The 15,507-nt window shown below is 47.3% G+C and overlaps 2 protein-coding genes across 6 annotated transcripts in view; one reads left to right on the top strand and one right to left on the bottom strand.

The window, feature by feature from the left end:
- Nucleotides 1–2,729, top strand: part of RNF214 (ring finger protein 214) — a 31,171-nt gene extending 28,442 nt beyond the window's left edge. For 3 of the 4 annotated variants that reach the window (XM_029573325.1, XM_029573326.1, XM_029573323.1), the window contains one exon: nucleotides 1,748–2,729. In XM_029573325.1, coding sequence (XP_029429185.1) covers nucleotides 1,748–1,813 — 66 coding nt within the window. In that variant the 3' untranslated portion in view covers nucleotides 1,814–2,729. The remainder of the gene's footprint in view (nucleotides 1–1,747) is intronic. The other variant, XM_029573324.1, reaches the window with a different exon arrangement.
- Nucleotides 2,730–3,478: 749 nt separating this feature from the next.
- Nucleotides 3,479–15,507, bottom strand: part of BACE1 (beta-secretase 1) — a 33,954-nt gene continuing 21,925 nt past the window's right edge. Inside the window, exons 5-9 of one of the 2 annotated variants that reach the window (XM_029574114.1) lie at nucleotides 15,219–15,353; nucleotides 14,830–14,943; nucleotides 12,238–12,387; nucleotides 11,192–11,363; nucleotides 3,479–5,572 (exon numbers count right to left, since the gene is read on the bottom strand). In XM_029574114.1, the coding sequence (XP_029429974.1) occupies nucleotides 5,331–5,572; nucleotides 11,192–11,363; nucleotides 12,238–12,387; nucleotides 14,830–14,943; nucleotides 15,219–15,353 (813 nt within the window). In that variant the 3' untranslated portion in view covers nucleotides 3,479–5,330. The remainder of the gene's footprint in view (nucleotides 5,573–11,191; nucleotides 11,364–12,237; nucleotides 12,388–14,829; nucleotides 14,944–15,218; nucleotides 15,354–15,507) is intronic. The other variant, XM_029574115.1, reaches the window with a different exon arrangement.

Raw genomic sequence — 15,507 nt, 5'->3', positions numbered from 1 at the left:
GTGCCTTCTTTTCTGCCTGAAGTAGTCTCAGCATTCCATCTTAGACAGTAGTGCTTCCAGCTTTTATGGATTTGTCTATGTTTATGCGGGGGAGCTTAGGCTCTTAGATTGGAGTCATGCATTCATGAGGTATCTAAAGGTCAAATATGATTTCCATAGTTCACATCACCTCTTTCTACTGTGGAATGGTCCAAAGAAGGGAAATAAGTCATCTCATGCTACAATTGTGCGGTGGCTCAAGGAAGTGATCGAGTCGACTTACGTTTCTAAAGGGTGCCCGGGGTCGGAGAAGGGGTTTAGTGGCACATGACACATTCTCAGGCGACTATCTGGGCTGAGTCACAGCAGGTGTTTCCGCATGAAGTTTGCTGGGCGGCTACTGGGAAGTTGTTGCCCACTTTTGCTACACATTACTGCTTGAATGTCAAAGCTCTGGCTTCCATGTGCTTTAGTGAGAGTGTTCTATGAATGGAACTGTCCAGGTCCCACCCATGTTAAGGAGAGCTTAGGTACATCCCAGTAGTCTGTACAGGGAAAGGAAAATTGGTTCTTACCTGTTAATTTTCATTCCTATAGTACCACAGATCAGTCCAGAGACCTGCCCATTTACTGGGGTGGGGAGAGTTTGCTGTTCATATTGTTGCTTTGTATACAGTGCGGCATTGTTGGAGGTTTTCAATGCTGATCGCTTATGTTAAATTTCTGTCTTTATGGCAACTTCACCTTCCTCTGGCTCGTTGGGGGGAGTTTGCTTATAAGTTTATGGTTGTTGCTGTCATCTTGACTTGGGTACAGTCAATACTAAGGGACTACAGGTGGCACACTGCGTTATGTGACAGTGTCAGTGAAGCTTTTTGTCTCCATCTGCTGGCAGGGAAGCAAACCCAGGGCTCTAGACGGATCTCTGCTACTACAGAAATGAAAGTTAGCAGGTAAGAACCAATTTTCCATTAGGTACATGTTGTAGAGCGCTGTACCAGATATAGTTACTAAATTGTCCTGACTTATTGCCTTAAAAATTAAAAGAAAAAAAATTAAATATGTACTTTGTCATGAGGCTGATTGATTGCTTATATTGTCTGGCTCTAGCGTGTTGTCTTTCACCCCTCCAGAGCACCCCACTTCCCTGCTATTTAAGTAATGAGAACATCCCCCCCACACCTAGCTCTGCCAACTTAGCAGGCTCCTATCCCAATACTGAGCCCCTATATGCTGCTCTAGCACAGCACCTCAGTCCTTTCCTGCAGCCCCCTACTATTCCAGTACCAAGGATTCCTCCCCCCCCCCCAGCTATTCCAGTACTGAGACTAAGTATGTAAAATAAGAACTATTTAAATAGTATGTCCAGTTTTACCTTTTAAACATTTAAATGGTAACAGGTGCCTGTGGGAGCTGGGGATCTGCTGAAGTTGGTCCATAGCTCACGTTCAGATTCCCCTTTTGTGATGTGCTGCACTGCTTTTCCCACTCAGGGCTGCTGTTAGCTGACCTGAAGCACATATAGGCACATTGAGGGGTTGTACTTCTGCTTCCGCCTGCTCCGTCTGTGTATTTTATCTTGTAAATGGTTAACTTTTTAAAGAATACTTGCATCATTGAGACCCTCCCATAGTTCTGCTAATGCACTTGTAGCAGACATTGCTTTCCAGTACTAAGGCACACAGAGCACCCTTTATGCTATGATGATTCTGTCAACAAGCGAAATTTCTTCATCAAATTTTACTAATTCAATATTTCTTGGTTTCAGTGCATAAAATTCTGGGCCCAAACAAACAAGAATGATTCTTGTCCCTTCTGTCCGACACTGAAGTGATAAACGAGTAAGGAATCTTGTCACAGGTTGCTGGATTGATAACAGCTGGGATCCATCATCTCTCCTCTCTCCTTGTAAAATTCTATACATACATATATATATATATATATATATACATATAGGAAACTTTATACTAGATAAATGATATATAGATGTAAAGACAGAACCAGCATCTTCTGAGTCACCTAAAGTATAAAAAAATATTTACCTTCTTATTGCTCCATTATTTATAATTTTGTTTTAGGGTGAAGAGTTCTATTATATTGTCCTCAAAACACAATGCGGCGATCCTACCTGTCCTGCTACCTAACAGACTCTAGGCTCCAACCAGCCTCTTCTTTCAAATCTTGCCACTGCACAATGCTAGGGAATCCAGGCCCTAACCACCCTCTCCCTTGCTAGTCCTGTTACCCCACAGCTTCATTGAGCCTTCCCAAGGCCCCAACCAGCCTCTCCCTTCAAGCTATCTTCTACTCCAGCTTCAATGACCCTATGCTCCAGCCAGCCATCTTACCCTAGAGAATGCTAGGCCATCAAGCAGCCTGTCCCTGTCAACTATATCCTATAGCTTCCCCTACCCACTGTCTTACACAAATGCTACAGTGAATCAGCATCTGGGAAGAACAAACTTAAATTGAGCATAGTCAAAGGGGCTTTTTCATTCTTGGCATTAACACTTCCACAGGTTGAAGAGACCAGTGCTCCATCACCCTCCCATCTTCTGATTGCTGGCTATCTTAAGGCAAAACGCCTATGTGGTTGTAGTTAGTTCATCTGCCCTTATCACCTTTCTTCATACCCCCAACCTCATTCTCCAAGGCGTCATAGTGGATAACACATTGAAATTGTCGGTGCAGTGTGCTGCGGAAGTCAAAAAAGCAAACAGAATGTTGGGAATTATTAGAAAAGGAATGATGAATAAAACGGAAAATGTCATAATGCCTCTGTATCGCTCCATGGTGAGACCGCACCTTGAATACTGTGTACAATTCTGGTCGCCGCATCTCAAAAAAGATATAATTGCGATGGAGAAGGTACAGAGAAGGGCTACCAAAATGATAAAGGGAAAGGAACAGCTCCCCTATGAGGAAAGACTAAAGAGGTTAGGACTTTTCAGCTTGGAGAAGAGACACCTCTATCATATCCCCCCCATATGATAGAGGTGTTTAAAATCATGAGAGGTCTAGAACGGGTAGATGTGAATCGTTTTTTTTACTCTTTCGGATAATAAAAAGACTAGGGGGCACTCCATGAAGTTAGCATGGGGCACATTTAAAACTAATCAGAGAAAGTTCTTTTTCACTCAACACACAATTAAACTCTGGAATTTGTTGCCAGAGGATGTGGTTAGTGCAGTTAGTATAGCTGTGTTTAAAAAAGGATTGGATAAGTTCTTGGAGGAAAGTCCATTACCTGCTCTTAATTAAGTTGACTTAGATAATAACCACCGCTATTACGAGCAACGGTAACATGGAATAGACTTAGTTTTTGGGTACTTGCCAGGTTCTTAGGGCCTGGATTGGCCACTGTTGGAAACAGGATGCTGGGCTTGATGGACCCTTGCTCTGACCCAGTATGGCATGTTCTTATGATGATGGTCTTTTTTTTTTTTTTTAAACATAAAGAAGCCCTGGCAGACAGTGAGGCACACTTGGACCCAAGAAAGTGGTTGCTTGTCTCTGTTTTGAATTTAATAACTTATGTTAACATTCAGGTTTCAAACATATAGACATTTAAGATTATGGGATATTGCAAAGTATACAGCAACAGAGTGTGTGAGGAGGAAGGCTGCCCCCATCATTCCCAGAGGTTCCCCCAGCTCTGTTGTACCTGCTAACGTTTGCCAAATTATACCCTTTCATTAGTGCCTGCCAAATCCTACCATAGCTGAATTGCCTTAAAGTATGGCCCCTGTGTGTTTGTTCTTGGGTAGTGTGGTCATACATGTTGCATGGATTCCCCTTTTTCACTGCATGTTATGAAGGCAGTGTTCCAGCTTGCGTGGGATGGTGCTGTCCCTTTCAGCTTTTCACAGTTCATGGTCAGTGTCCCTCACGCTCAAATGGCTACCTTGGGACTCATGGGATACAGGTGGAATGCTGGCAGGATACTGGCTGTGTATGACCTCAACGCTAAGACAATTGGTGTTATCTGCGCCGACGACTGGGATGTACCTGTTAGAAAAACCTATATATACAGTTACTTCCTCTGACATTAGCAAAAAGAAAACTGAAATCAAATGCAAAAAAAAAAAAAGTGGTTCTTGCATTGGTAGTGGGTCAGTCACTTCCCTGTAAAGTTGTCTCCACATGAGGGCAGGACTTCCCTTGCATAAGGACAGTGATCCTATGCCTGAGCCTCTCCAACTGTCACTTATGGCAAGAGGAAATGGGTAGTCTTGTGTTTTATGGCTTTTCAGAGATGTGGGGAGTAGCCTCAGATACTAAAACTACACGGACTTAACTGAACAGGGCTTACGCAGTTTGGGGTTCTGTTTCTGACTTATGAATCAAAACTCCAATTCAGTCCCTCTCTCCTCCAAACGGTGATGGGGGAGGGAAGGTTGGCATTCCCTACTCCGTGTTATGTTTAGGCAGGGACTCCCCTTTGGCTAAGAGAGATTACCCGTAGAGGACTAAAGTACCATCTATAGTAGGAATGGAGAGAAATTAATTTGAGGGGGGGGGGGTGTAGTCCCAGATTCTTGCTCTGACCCTGGTCTCTCCCTATAGATTAATTTCTCTGGCAGTGGATCTCTTTATGATAGAGCAGCAGGATGTGTGGGCTCTGTCTCAACAGTGCTCTAGTGCATACTTCATCACAGTGTCAGAGCAGTTAGCAGATGGCCTTCCCTGGCCTCTTTACTTCCACTATCTCACCCACTTCTCCCCTTCCCCCAATAATTTGATAGTAGGAATGTTTTTCACCTCCAAACAAAAGAATGCCCTCCTGCTCATGTTCAACAAGCAGTGCTCACAACAACTGATTCCCAACAATTCAAGTGTTCGGTCTGGCATTGGCATTGTTCCTAGGGCAGTTGAGGTTCCCGTAGAACTTTGCTTTACCTCCCTGACCCAGTGTTGCTTGAGCCACGCTACTCGGGTTAAAAGTAAGGGGGTGAGAAAGATATAGAGACCCACTCTCTTTTCAAGGGCCCTTTAGATAAGTGTTTGGTTCCAGCTCAGGCTTTGGGAAGTTTTGTTGACCTAGAAGGTGGTGAGAGGAGCTGAGATCAGGCAGAGGGCCCCACTGTACACCGCTGCATAGATCTGTATTTAAATGTATGTCTCCAGGCAGTCACCATGATCTCTAATCAGTATCAAAAAAAGAGGCACCCGAGAACTATGGTACTGAGTGTGGCTCTAGCAGATAAGAGTTTGCTCCACCCTCTCTAATCATCCCCTATCCCACCTCTGGGTCTCTGGTTCTCTTTCCCACCCCCCCATTGTCTTCATGAACTCTCCACCCAGCATGGGCTGTGGCCTTGCAGTCTCTCGCCAATTGCAGGGCGGATGAATCACTTCAGCAAGGATATGTCATCAGCAAAGTCATCATGGGGCTGTTGCCGGCAGCGGAAACAGCGCCACTGGAACACCATGAGGCAGAGGGGAAGCATGAAGAGGGCACAGATGGCTGCCATGACATAAGCAATCGTCATCAACGTAGACTCATCCGTCTGAGGGATGTTGTAACCACAGTCCTCCATGTCCGCAGCAAAGAAAGGGCCCTCCACTGCTGCTGTCCGGTACTCATCGTGAGCTAAGAAGGTTATAAGAGATGATTGGGACCAGTTAGAGAAGTGACATGCAGTCTAAACTCAGTACATGAAACAGGTTATCCAGACCTCTGACATCTACTGCTTAGTCATGTTATTAGCTAAGTCCTACTTGTTCATAAGTAACACAGATTCCAGAGGCAATTAGTGGACCTGGCACATACTTGTTGAAGGGTCCTGGCAACTAGAAAAGGAAAACTGGTTCTTAGCTGCTAATTCTCCTGGCATACCACAAATCAGTCCAGACAAGTGGGTTTTGCATCCCTAGCAGCAGACGGAGGCAGAGAAAAAAAAACAAACTTTGAGACACTGCTATATAACCAAGAGTGCCACCTGCAGTCCCTCAGTATTGACCTGTACCCAAGCCAAGATGGATACCTGGCCACAGTACAGAACTCCTCCTTCCAACGCGAGTAGGAACCAGGTTGGGCTCTCTGATCTGGAACCATTACATCCAAAATAAGGTGAAACAAAATCTGCACTATTTACAGTCTGCTACTTCCCAGTCTTTTGCCACTATGGGGATGGGCTTCTGGAGTGAGCTGTGGCTTTCCAGGAACAAAAATGAACAGGTAAGAGCCAAATTTTCCTTTGATCATACCCTACATCAGTCAAGACAAGTGGGATGTACCCTAGGCGAGAATCTGAAAGACTAGCACACAACACACTTTCCCCAAAAGAAGCCTCCTCCCAGACTCTCCCATCTGATCTGTAATGCTTGGTAATAGTGTGAGGCAAAGACCATATCCGTCCCCAACAGATCTCCTAAAGAGAAACCAACTGACGTCCTGCCCAGGACACTGCCTGTGTCCTGGTAGAGTGGGCGTTCAACCCTTCTGGAACCGTGCGCCCCTTACAGATATACGTGAATAAGATTGCCTCCTTCAGTGAATGTGACAGATGCCTTAAAATCTTTCTTTGCCCCGCTACACAAGAGAAATAGGTGTTAATGACCTTAAGATAATGCAACAGAATCCAAACGAATATCCAATAAATGTAGCTCCCTCGCATGTAGCACCTCTGCCATCAAATGACGAAACATGGGAAGCTCCACTGCCTGGTTAACATGAAAGGAGGAAACCACCTTTGGCAAAAAGGAGGGCATCGTACACACTGACGCTCCATATGAAATATGCAGGAAAGGATCTCTACACAACAGTGCTTGCAGCGCCAAGATATACCTGGGTGTACATCTTGCCACCACGAATACTGTCTTCGGAGTCAGGTCCTTCATAGACACATGCCTCAAAAAGGAGGACCACACAGAACCCCCTGAAGGCATCCCAAAGCTGCAACCTGTAACCGAAGCGAGATGCAGGCCAGCTTTATGACAAACCTGGCTGCAGAAAGGCCAAGATCTGTGACCCTCTACGTGCAAAAGGTTGTGACCTTCCTCCGTAGATAACTCAAACACTTTCCAAACCCGGACATAAGCCAAGGAGGCTGGTGGCCTTGTGGCCTGCAGCAACATAACAATAACCACTTCCGAGTACCCTTTCAGGCACAATAGTCACCTCTCAAAAGCCAGGCCACAAGACAGAAGTGATGCGCCTGATCCAGGAAGATGGGTCCCAAGCGCAGCAACCCTTGCAGATGACGTAGTCTGATGGGTCTGTCCACCATGAGATGCACTAGATCGGCAAAGCATGGGCATTATGGCCATGCTGGAGCTACCAATACCATTCTTCTTGGATAGTGCTCTATGCATCTCAAAACTCGCCCCACTAGGGGCCATGGACGAAAAACAGGAAAATGTCCACTGGCCACGAGAGGACTAACACATTGATCCCTTCCGAACTGACCTCTTCGCTGGCCGAAGAACCCACTCGCCTTGGCATTGACTTATGAAGCCAGCAGATCCAACTAGGGCATACCCCATCTGGCTTGAATGAGATCCATGGCCTCTGCAGACAACTCCCATTCACCTGCTTCTAAATGCTGCCTGCTGAAAAAAATCTGTCTGTACATTGGCCACTCTAGTCACATGTGACGCTGCTATCCCCACCAGGTAATGCTCCACCCAAGCAAACAGTTCCTGGGCCTTCTGAGCTATCCTAGGACTCCTCATCCTGCCCTGATGGTTGATATACGCCACCGTTGTCGCATTGTCTGAGAAAAAAACTCCCACTGTTCACACCCACACCCGTAGAAGAAACGCAAGCAGCGCCCTGCAGACTGCTCTCGCTTCCAACCGTCTGATAGAGCAGGACGCTTCCCTTACTGACCATTGGCCTTGGCAAACCACTCCCCAACCCTTGAGGCTGACATCCGTGGTCACTACCACCCAGACTTTGATCTCCAGCTCCACTCTGCTCTCTAGATTGGGACACAATAGCCCCCAAGAGAAGACCGGACCTGGCACCCCCCCAGATGGCAAAGGAAGCTGAAACTCCTCCAAGAGCAGACTCCAATGGGACAAAAGCACCTGTTGCAGAGGCTGCATTTGTGTAAATTTCCATGGCACCAGCTCCAGCATAGAGGCCATAAACCCCAGTACCAGCAAATAATCCCAGAAGCCGTAATAGTCGCCTCACCCATGACTGGAGTTTGGTCACTCTCTCATGCGGAGAAGAAGCTTGCCCATTCAAGATTCTAATAAAGCCTCTAGGTATTCCAGAGACTGGAAGGAGACCAGATTCATTACCCAACCCAGAGACTTCAGAGTCATAACTTGCTGCACTGAGCAATGACACTCCGACTTTGCTTGAATGAGCCAGTTGTCCAAGTAGAGGTGAACCAGAATCTACTCCCTCCTAAGTGCTGTGGCAACTATTACCATCACCAATCTGAAGGGCAGAGCCCAAAACTGATAATGTTCCTCCAACACCATAAACCGCAGAAACTTCTGTTGATCTGGGCATATGAGGATGTGCAGGTAGGCTTCTGTCAAGTCTAACGCCGCCAGATACTCCCCTTTGCGAACTGCCGCTATGACCACTCTCAGTGTTTCCATGCGAAAATGTGGCACCTGCAGGGCCATACATACTTCAGATCCAGAATGGGCTGGAATGCACCCTCCTCCTTCGGAACTATGAAATAAACTAAGTACCTTCCGAGGCCCTGCTCCTGTGGGGCAACCAGTGCTATGGCTCAGAGACTTTGCAATCGCTGCACGGTTTCTTGCACCACCTTCCGCTTTACCTGGGATGTGCAGTGGGACACGATGAATGGCCTCTCTGACTGGACGTGAAAATTCTAAGGCACAGTCGTCTCTTATCACATCCAACACCCATTGATCTGTGGTGATATTGATCCACTCCTCGTAAAACAGGTTAATCTCCCCACTGATCGCCTCAACCAAACAGTGGACCAGCCTGGCCTCACTGAGAAGCCTTTCCTCCTTCGGCTCCTTGTATGGAACTCTCACGAGGCCGCCTATGTGTTTCACAAAAGGACTGCAGCCTTCCCGCTCATCTCTGGGAGGAAGAGGAGGAGTTCCTGATGGAACTGAATCTTCTCACATCCTGAAAGTGAACACGAGGAGGAACAGTCTTCTTGCCGGGCTTCTTTTCCTCTGGCAACTTGTTCCCATTCGACTCTCCCAAGTGCTTCATCAATTGCTCGACCTCTTCCCCAAATAGTAATTTTCCTTTAAAGGGAAGACTGCATAGCTGGGACTTGGACCACACATCAGCTGACCAATTATGCAGCCACAGCAGTCTGCAGAGATCATATTCCTGGTGGAAGTTCTGACCAGATGGTACAGTGCATCCACCCCATAGGCTACCCCCACTTCTAGATGGGCTGCCTGCTTGGCTGAAGATCCAGACTCCTCCTCTTGCGCCTTCTGCACCCAAAGCAGACAGGCCCGCTGCATGAGGCTACTACAGACTGCCACTCGGAGACTTAGAGCTGAGACCTCAAACATCCTCTTCAATTGAATCTCCAATTTCCTATCCTGGACATCCTTCAAGGCAGCCGAACGTGCCACTGGAATGGTCTGCTTGATCACTGCTGAAACCTAAGCATCCATCTTCAGCATCAGCAAACGTTCCAGCGTTTCCTCAAGCAAAGGGTACAATTTCGTCAGTGCCCTACTGACCTCTGGCCCACACCTGGATCACCAGCTTCTTTATCTCTTTAGGAAGAGGAAAATATTTTTTAGAAGGCCAACCAGGATCAGGTCCACTCCCTCATTATCTGATTCCTCCTGCATGACCTTAATTCCCAGCTAACCCAGGACCTGAGGAATCAGTAAGCCCAACTCTTCCTTTTGGAACAAGTAGACCACCCTCTGGTCATCAGATACTGGCAACGCCTCAGACTCTGTCTGCTCCGTGTCATGTAAACTAGAGGCCCCCTGATCATCCAGAGAATCCACTGTTGTGTCAACCTCCAGATTCTTGAGGATCCCCTTCCTCATCAGAGTCTGAAGCAGAGTTGACATCCTCCCACGACCTACTTCCTAGGCCCAGGAGCTAGGCCTTTTAGCCAGAAGCGGAGACTTCTGGGGCACCTGTCAATTCTTCTAATCCTTTCTTGGCTAAAAAAATCTTTGTGGAGGAGAAGGACAAAGTCTGTAGAAAAAGGGTCCGAGTCACTAAAATCCTGTCCGCCTCTTCCACTGGTTCCCCATACTGTCTTGGTCACCAGGAACTCACTGCAGCATCGGTGACAGTGGAGGAGGAGAATCCCCGGCCTCTTTGGAAGCTGTATGCTTATGAGCATGCAATGACAAAATGACTGCTGTTATCTTGGAGTCCAAGATATGTGGCACAATCCTCTAAGAACGAATGATCTGCCGGGAAGAAGTCTCTGCCAAGGATCCCTCACCTCTGGCAACACGAGCGGTACACAGGGTGCCAGCAGAAAGACGCAAGCTGCTCCCCCTGTAGGCCCAACAAACCTTCCCGCAGTCAGCGGCCTACGCCATGTGGTTGCAAACACCCCGCCGCACTGACAGTCTCGGCTCAAAGATGCACACTTTCCCATCCTCGGAAGAAATGGCATATGCTCTCCCACTTCCCCTCGTGTTTTGCAGCTCAGATACGAACGCTCTGCTCCTGCACAGAGACATGCCCCTTTTCCTAGTTCCCGCATGCAAAACTACCTACTTTTTTTTTTTTTTTTAATTTAAGCTACAGCTCCCCAGGAAAGAAGCAAATGGGTACTTCCCTGTGTCTGCTGGCAGGCATCGGTGAGGGGCCCACAGAAAAGCTAAGGGAACCAGAACTCCTGGCTTTCAGCCCTCTGGATGCATCAGGTCGAGACAGCCAGGGATAATCAACACCCTGCTCGCTCAGCTCTACCCGAGGGATGGCCGACAAAGGCACCTAAACCCCTCAGGAAGCTAATTTTTTTTTTTTTAAGTCTAGTCTGCAGGTTCTGCACCTCTACCATTTGCTGGAGACAGAGAAATACTGAGGGACTGCAAGTGGCACACTCTGTTATGTAGCAGTGTCTCAAAGGTTTTTTTCTCTGCTGCCATCTAGAGGTAAGAATGCAAAACCCATTGGGGTATGATGAAGAAGGGTATCGCTGAGCTTGACCATATGTCCTAGAATAAGGATTCATTTCCCTATAACTAAGCAAACTCTAGGATGTCTTACCTAACCAAGCAGACATCTGCACAGAGAGAGGGATGAAGTCTTAGTGTCTCTTACCATGGCACGTACTGACTGCAAACCCAATCCGTTTCCGAGCCCGATCAAACACCACGTAGAAGCCCTCCATAACAACTGCTCCCATCACGCTACCCGTAGAGGACTGGGAGATGGCAAACTTGTAACAGTCATCCTGGGAGGTGGCGACATCCTCCACGGGGCGCAGGTATTGCTGAGGAAAAGAGAGGATGGTCATTGGAGAGGGAACCCAGACTGGTGAGTCACCATTCAGAAGCCTTTTGGACTTCAGACTCTAAGCACTGTGCTTGGGAAGTCTGACTCCTACCACAACAGGGCTATAGCATTGTTTCAAAAGTGCTGAAGTTACAAACTATCGATTCGGCTCGCATTGGCCTCGCAGTTTGTATGTCAGTGCTCCTTTGTGGCCTGCAGCCCCTCCCTCTGCTCCAAGTGAGGTCCTTGTATCACTCATGCACAGATGCAATGCAATGATTACCCAGAGCCCTAGAAATCTTATATGAGAGAGACACACACAGTGCTAGATAGGCCACAATCATTTACCATAAAGAATACAACACAAAAAATGGACTTCATCGTCAAATGAGAACAAAGGAATAGAAGAATTTGATTTAATGCTTGGCAGAATGTGGACACCCGCAGTAGTTTGTCTTGTAAAGCATTTTGGTTTGGTGGTGACAGACTATAAGACAGAAAGTTGGAGTGACGGGTAAAGCAGTTTCAGTTGTGATGAGCATCTTCATAAATTAGAAAAGTAACGGAGCAATCTGTTTTGCCTTCAGAAAGGGAGCAGTGATGCAAAGGAGAGGAGGCTCCCATGCACCCCTTGCTAAATGGCACCCAGAGGTGCAGAGCTGGTGACAGCCACCTGAGCAGGATAACAAATTGCGGAAGGGAATCTCCCTTCGCTTGCAACTTGTGTGTCAGATCCTAACCCTCTGCTGCACCAGTGTGGCTAAGAACAAAAGGCTAGATTTGTTCATCTTCTGCTGTAAGCTGCCTTACGGGATCTCACTCTCTCTTCAAGATGAAGGTGGCATGACAACATTTTATTTATAGGTACCCACCTGTGGCAGGATGGTGATGCGGAAGGATTGGTTGGTTGCCTCGCCCATCAGGTAAAGTGATATAACGGGGAATATGTGCCAGGGCGTGGTGCCAACCTGCCAGCAAACCAACTGCTCGCCCAGCCAGAAACCATCCGGGAACTTTTCCGTCTATCAGAGCCAAAAAAAAGAAATGCAAGTCCTGTGAATTTTAATCCTCACGGGCCTTTCCCTACCCGCCATGCACTTCCATTTCTCTCTCAACACAGGGATTGCTGCTGTCTCCCCATCAAATGTCTTCTCTAAAGTTATTTGGGTACGTACAGGATTTTTCCAGTTGGGACAGGCTGGGTGGTGAGGTGCGAAGGAACATCAATCCTAGTACCTATGCTAAAAACTGGGGGGTTCAGTTTCCTCCTCTGGCACATTCCCCTCATCGTGCTTTCGAATAGACAGTGGCCTCTTATGAAGCAGATTTGGTGCCAAAAAAAAGAGAGGGACATGTTAATCTCCCTTGGAATGCACTGAAGTGAGGAACTTTATTGCTTTGTTCTGCTTCCCTAAAAATGGAGTTTTAATCCTCAAAAAGGGAGACGGGGCAGATGACTTCTTTTATAGTCCCTTTTTGGATTGGCTGTGGCAGTATTTGTGCACTTTAACACCAGCAGAGGGCACCTCCTGAAGAGTGAGAATGGGGGGTGAGTGGAATACCACCTGGGGCCTACCATTTCACAATCTTGCTAAAAATTACCCTGCTCTAGAGAGAGAGAATAGTATTGAATGGCTGCTCATTAGATAACAAGCTGTGGTCTCATTAAGGGGCGGAGGGGTTTCTACAGCTCATGGTGGTAAAGCAGACAGATATAGCTTCTCCAGTTTGGGAAGTGAGGACGAATCCATGTTTTATGGACAGTGGTTATATACTGGCAACCTCTTCTCACAAAAAGAGTTAACTTTGTCACTTTAAAACTGAAATTGTGCCACAAAGTACAGCCCTGTCAGTGGAATGAAATCAGCAGGTAGGTGAGCAGAGTCGTGCCTTTGAAAAGCAAGGATTTCCTTTGCACCTTGCTCAGTCCAGCCTGCCAGTGCCACTCCCAGCCTGCCAGTGCCTCAGCTCTGCAAGTCAATGACACCTCCAGCCTACAATGCCTCAAGCTCAGCCCAGCAAGTCATTGACACTCTTAGCCTGCAGTGCCTTAACTTAGCAAGTCATTGACACTCGGGGGGGCCGATGCAATACTGTGCACATGATTGGACGCTCTAGGCTAATACCCGATGCAAAAAGGGGATTAGCGCATCACACGCATAGCTAACTGCTTATCACATGTAAATGCCATGAAGATGAGGCTATTAGTGATTTTTTTTTTCAGCGGGGTAATAGCTGTGTGCCCGATGTGCATGTTTTACACGCAAGAATTAATGCCACCCCCGGAGTTGGTATTGACTTGACCTGTGTCAAAGGTTCAAAAAATAAAAATAAAAACAGAAATTACTGCTTTTCTGTAGTTCCTCCTACTTAGTATCCTGATTCTTTTTAGTGCGGCAGCTCATTTGCCTATTGGATCGGGCACGCAGGAGAGGGGGACGTGCGTGCGTTCAACAAACGTGAGGCCAGTTTGGACGCACTTGATGTTGCATCAGCCCAGCAGCCTACAGCGCCTCAACCCTGCAAGTCATGGATACGCTCAGGGGTCAATGCAATAAAGTGCACAGGTTTACGTGCGGTTAGACACGCGTTTTGAACACGCTAGAAGAGCACGCAATGCAATAAGGAGATTAGCGTGCCCAAACAAATGCGAAGCAAATAGCACTTAACACATGTAACTCCAGCCCGGGAGGTGGCATTAAGTCAATCTGCAAGTCAAGAGCTCATGAGAAATTTCTCCTGTGGTTCCTCCTAGTTAGTACTGTCGTGAAGTTTTCTTCTTGCGGTGTTTAAAAATAAAAAGGTATACGGGCTTGATGTAAAAAAAAAAAAAAATTCTATACGCACAATACCAAAGGGCGCTTAGCTATGGGCATCTAGCAACCTCAGCACAACAGGCCAGAAGCAGGCGCTCGTACTGAGCACCCCTTGCAGTTGTGAGCCCCCAATGATTTGAGCGCTAGGGACACACAATTCGGCCCTAGCGCATCCTTTGTTATGCAGCCCCTCATTTACATACTGCAACAGGCATCCAGGGGACCAGGCTGTGCGCACGTTAGGAAAAACTGGCGCTCAATACAAGGCACCTGTTTTAACTTGTGTCTTACTGCATCGGCCCCGTCAGCCTGCAGTGCCTCGGCTTAAGGCCTGCAAATCGCTGGTGCACGCTGCTTGTTTTGCCTCAACCCAGCAAGCCAATGACTGACTGGGCCGAGATGCTGCAGGCCACCAATATCATTGACTTGCCGGGCTTAAGCCTGCAGGCTGCGAGTGTCACTGAGCCTGAGGAGCTGTAGGCTGGCAGTTCGTTTGCAACAAAGCATGCAATGCCTCAGCACCCAGCCCAAGATGTACAAAAAATAAAGGAACTTTCCCACCGAAAGTCCTTTCAATGGTAAACGCCACCCATCAATCACTCCAGCAAGCAAAACACAAACACCAGGGGATAAACGGGGATGACATACTGCATTACTGACTGAGGAAGCAGTCTTAATGGATCTCACGGCGGCCTCAAAAACTTTCTTCGGAAGTCGGAGGTTGGTGGTGCCACTGTCCACAATACTCTTATCATAATTGTACTGTGGGTGAGAGAGAGGAAGGAGGTGAGAAGGCAGCAATGAGCAAGCCAAGTTGTACTGCCATTGCCACAGTTAGTGCTTAACTTCCAAAGACAATAAGAATGTGTTAAATGGATTCAGTGCAAAGAAAAAAAAACTAGAAGGACACAATATCCTTCAACCCCTTATCCTATGTAAGAACGGCTCCTTGCTTTACGACGGAGTCAGGAGCAGTACACCCAGGAGTGCGGGCACGCGTTACTGAGGTATGAGCAGGGGAGAGGAGAGACACACACCTCCTTACAGTCCATCTCCAGGTCTTGTTCGTTGATCTCGATCCTGACAATGACCACTTCATAGTACCATTCCTTCCGGATCGGCGTGTACCAGATTTCCCCTGTATACAGCAGGGGGTCTGTGCCACCAATGATCTGCAGCAGAGAAGCACGGACCAAAGGAAGTTAGAAGGAAGCGTTTTTCGGCACCCTCCACCCAAACACGCAAAGAAACCTAAACCAATGTACGGGGAAAGGGGAGAAAACTTATGAAGGGCAAAAGAAGAAGAAAATTCAGACGGAAACGTGA

Source organism: Rhinatrema bivittatum, chromosome 12 (genome assembly GCF_901001135.1).
Source record: "Rhinatrema bivittatum chromosome 12, aRhiBiv1.1, whole genome shotgun sequence".
Lineage (NCBI taxonomy): Eukaryota > Metazoa > Chordata > Amphibia > Gymnophiona > Rhinatrematidae > Rhinatrema > Rhinatrema bivittatum.
Note: the sequence above shows the minus strand (reverse complement) of the source record. Positions and strands in the feature narration are given on the sequence as shown.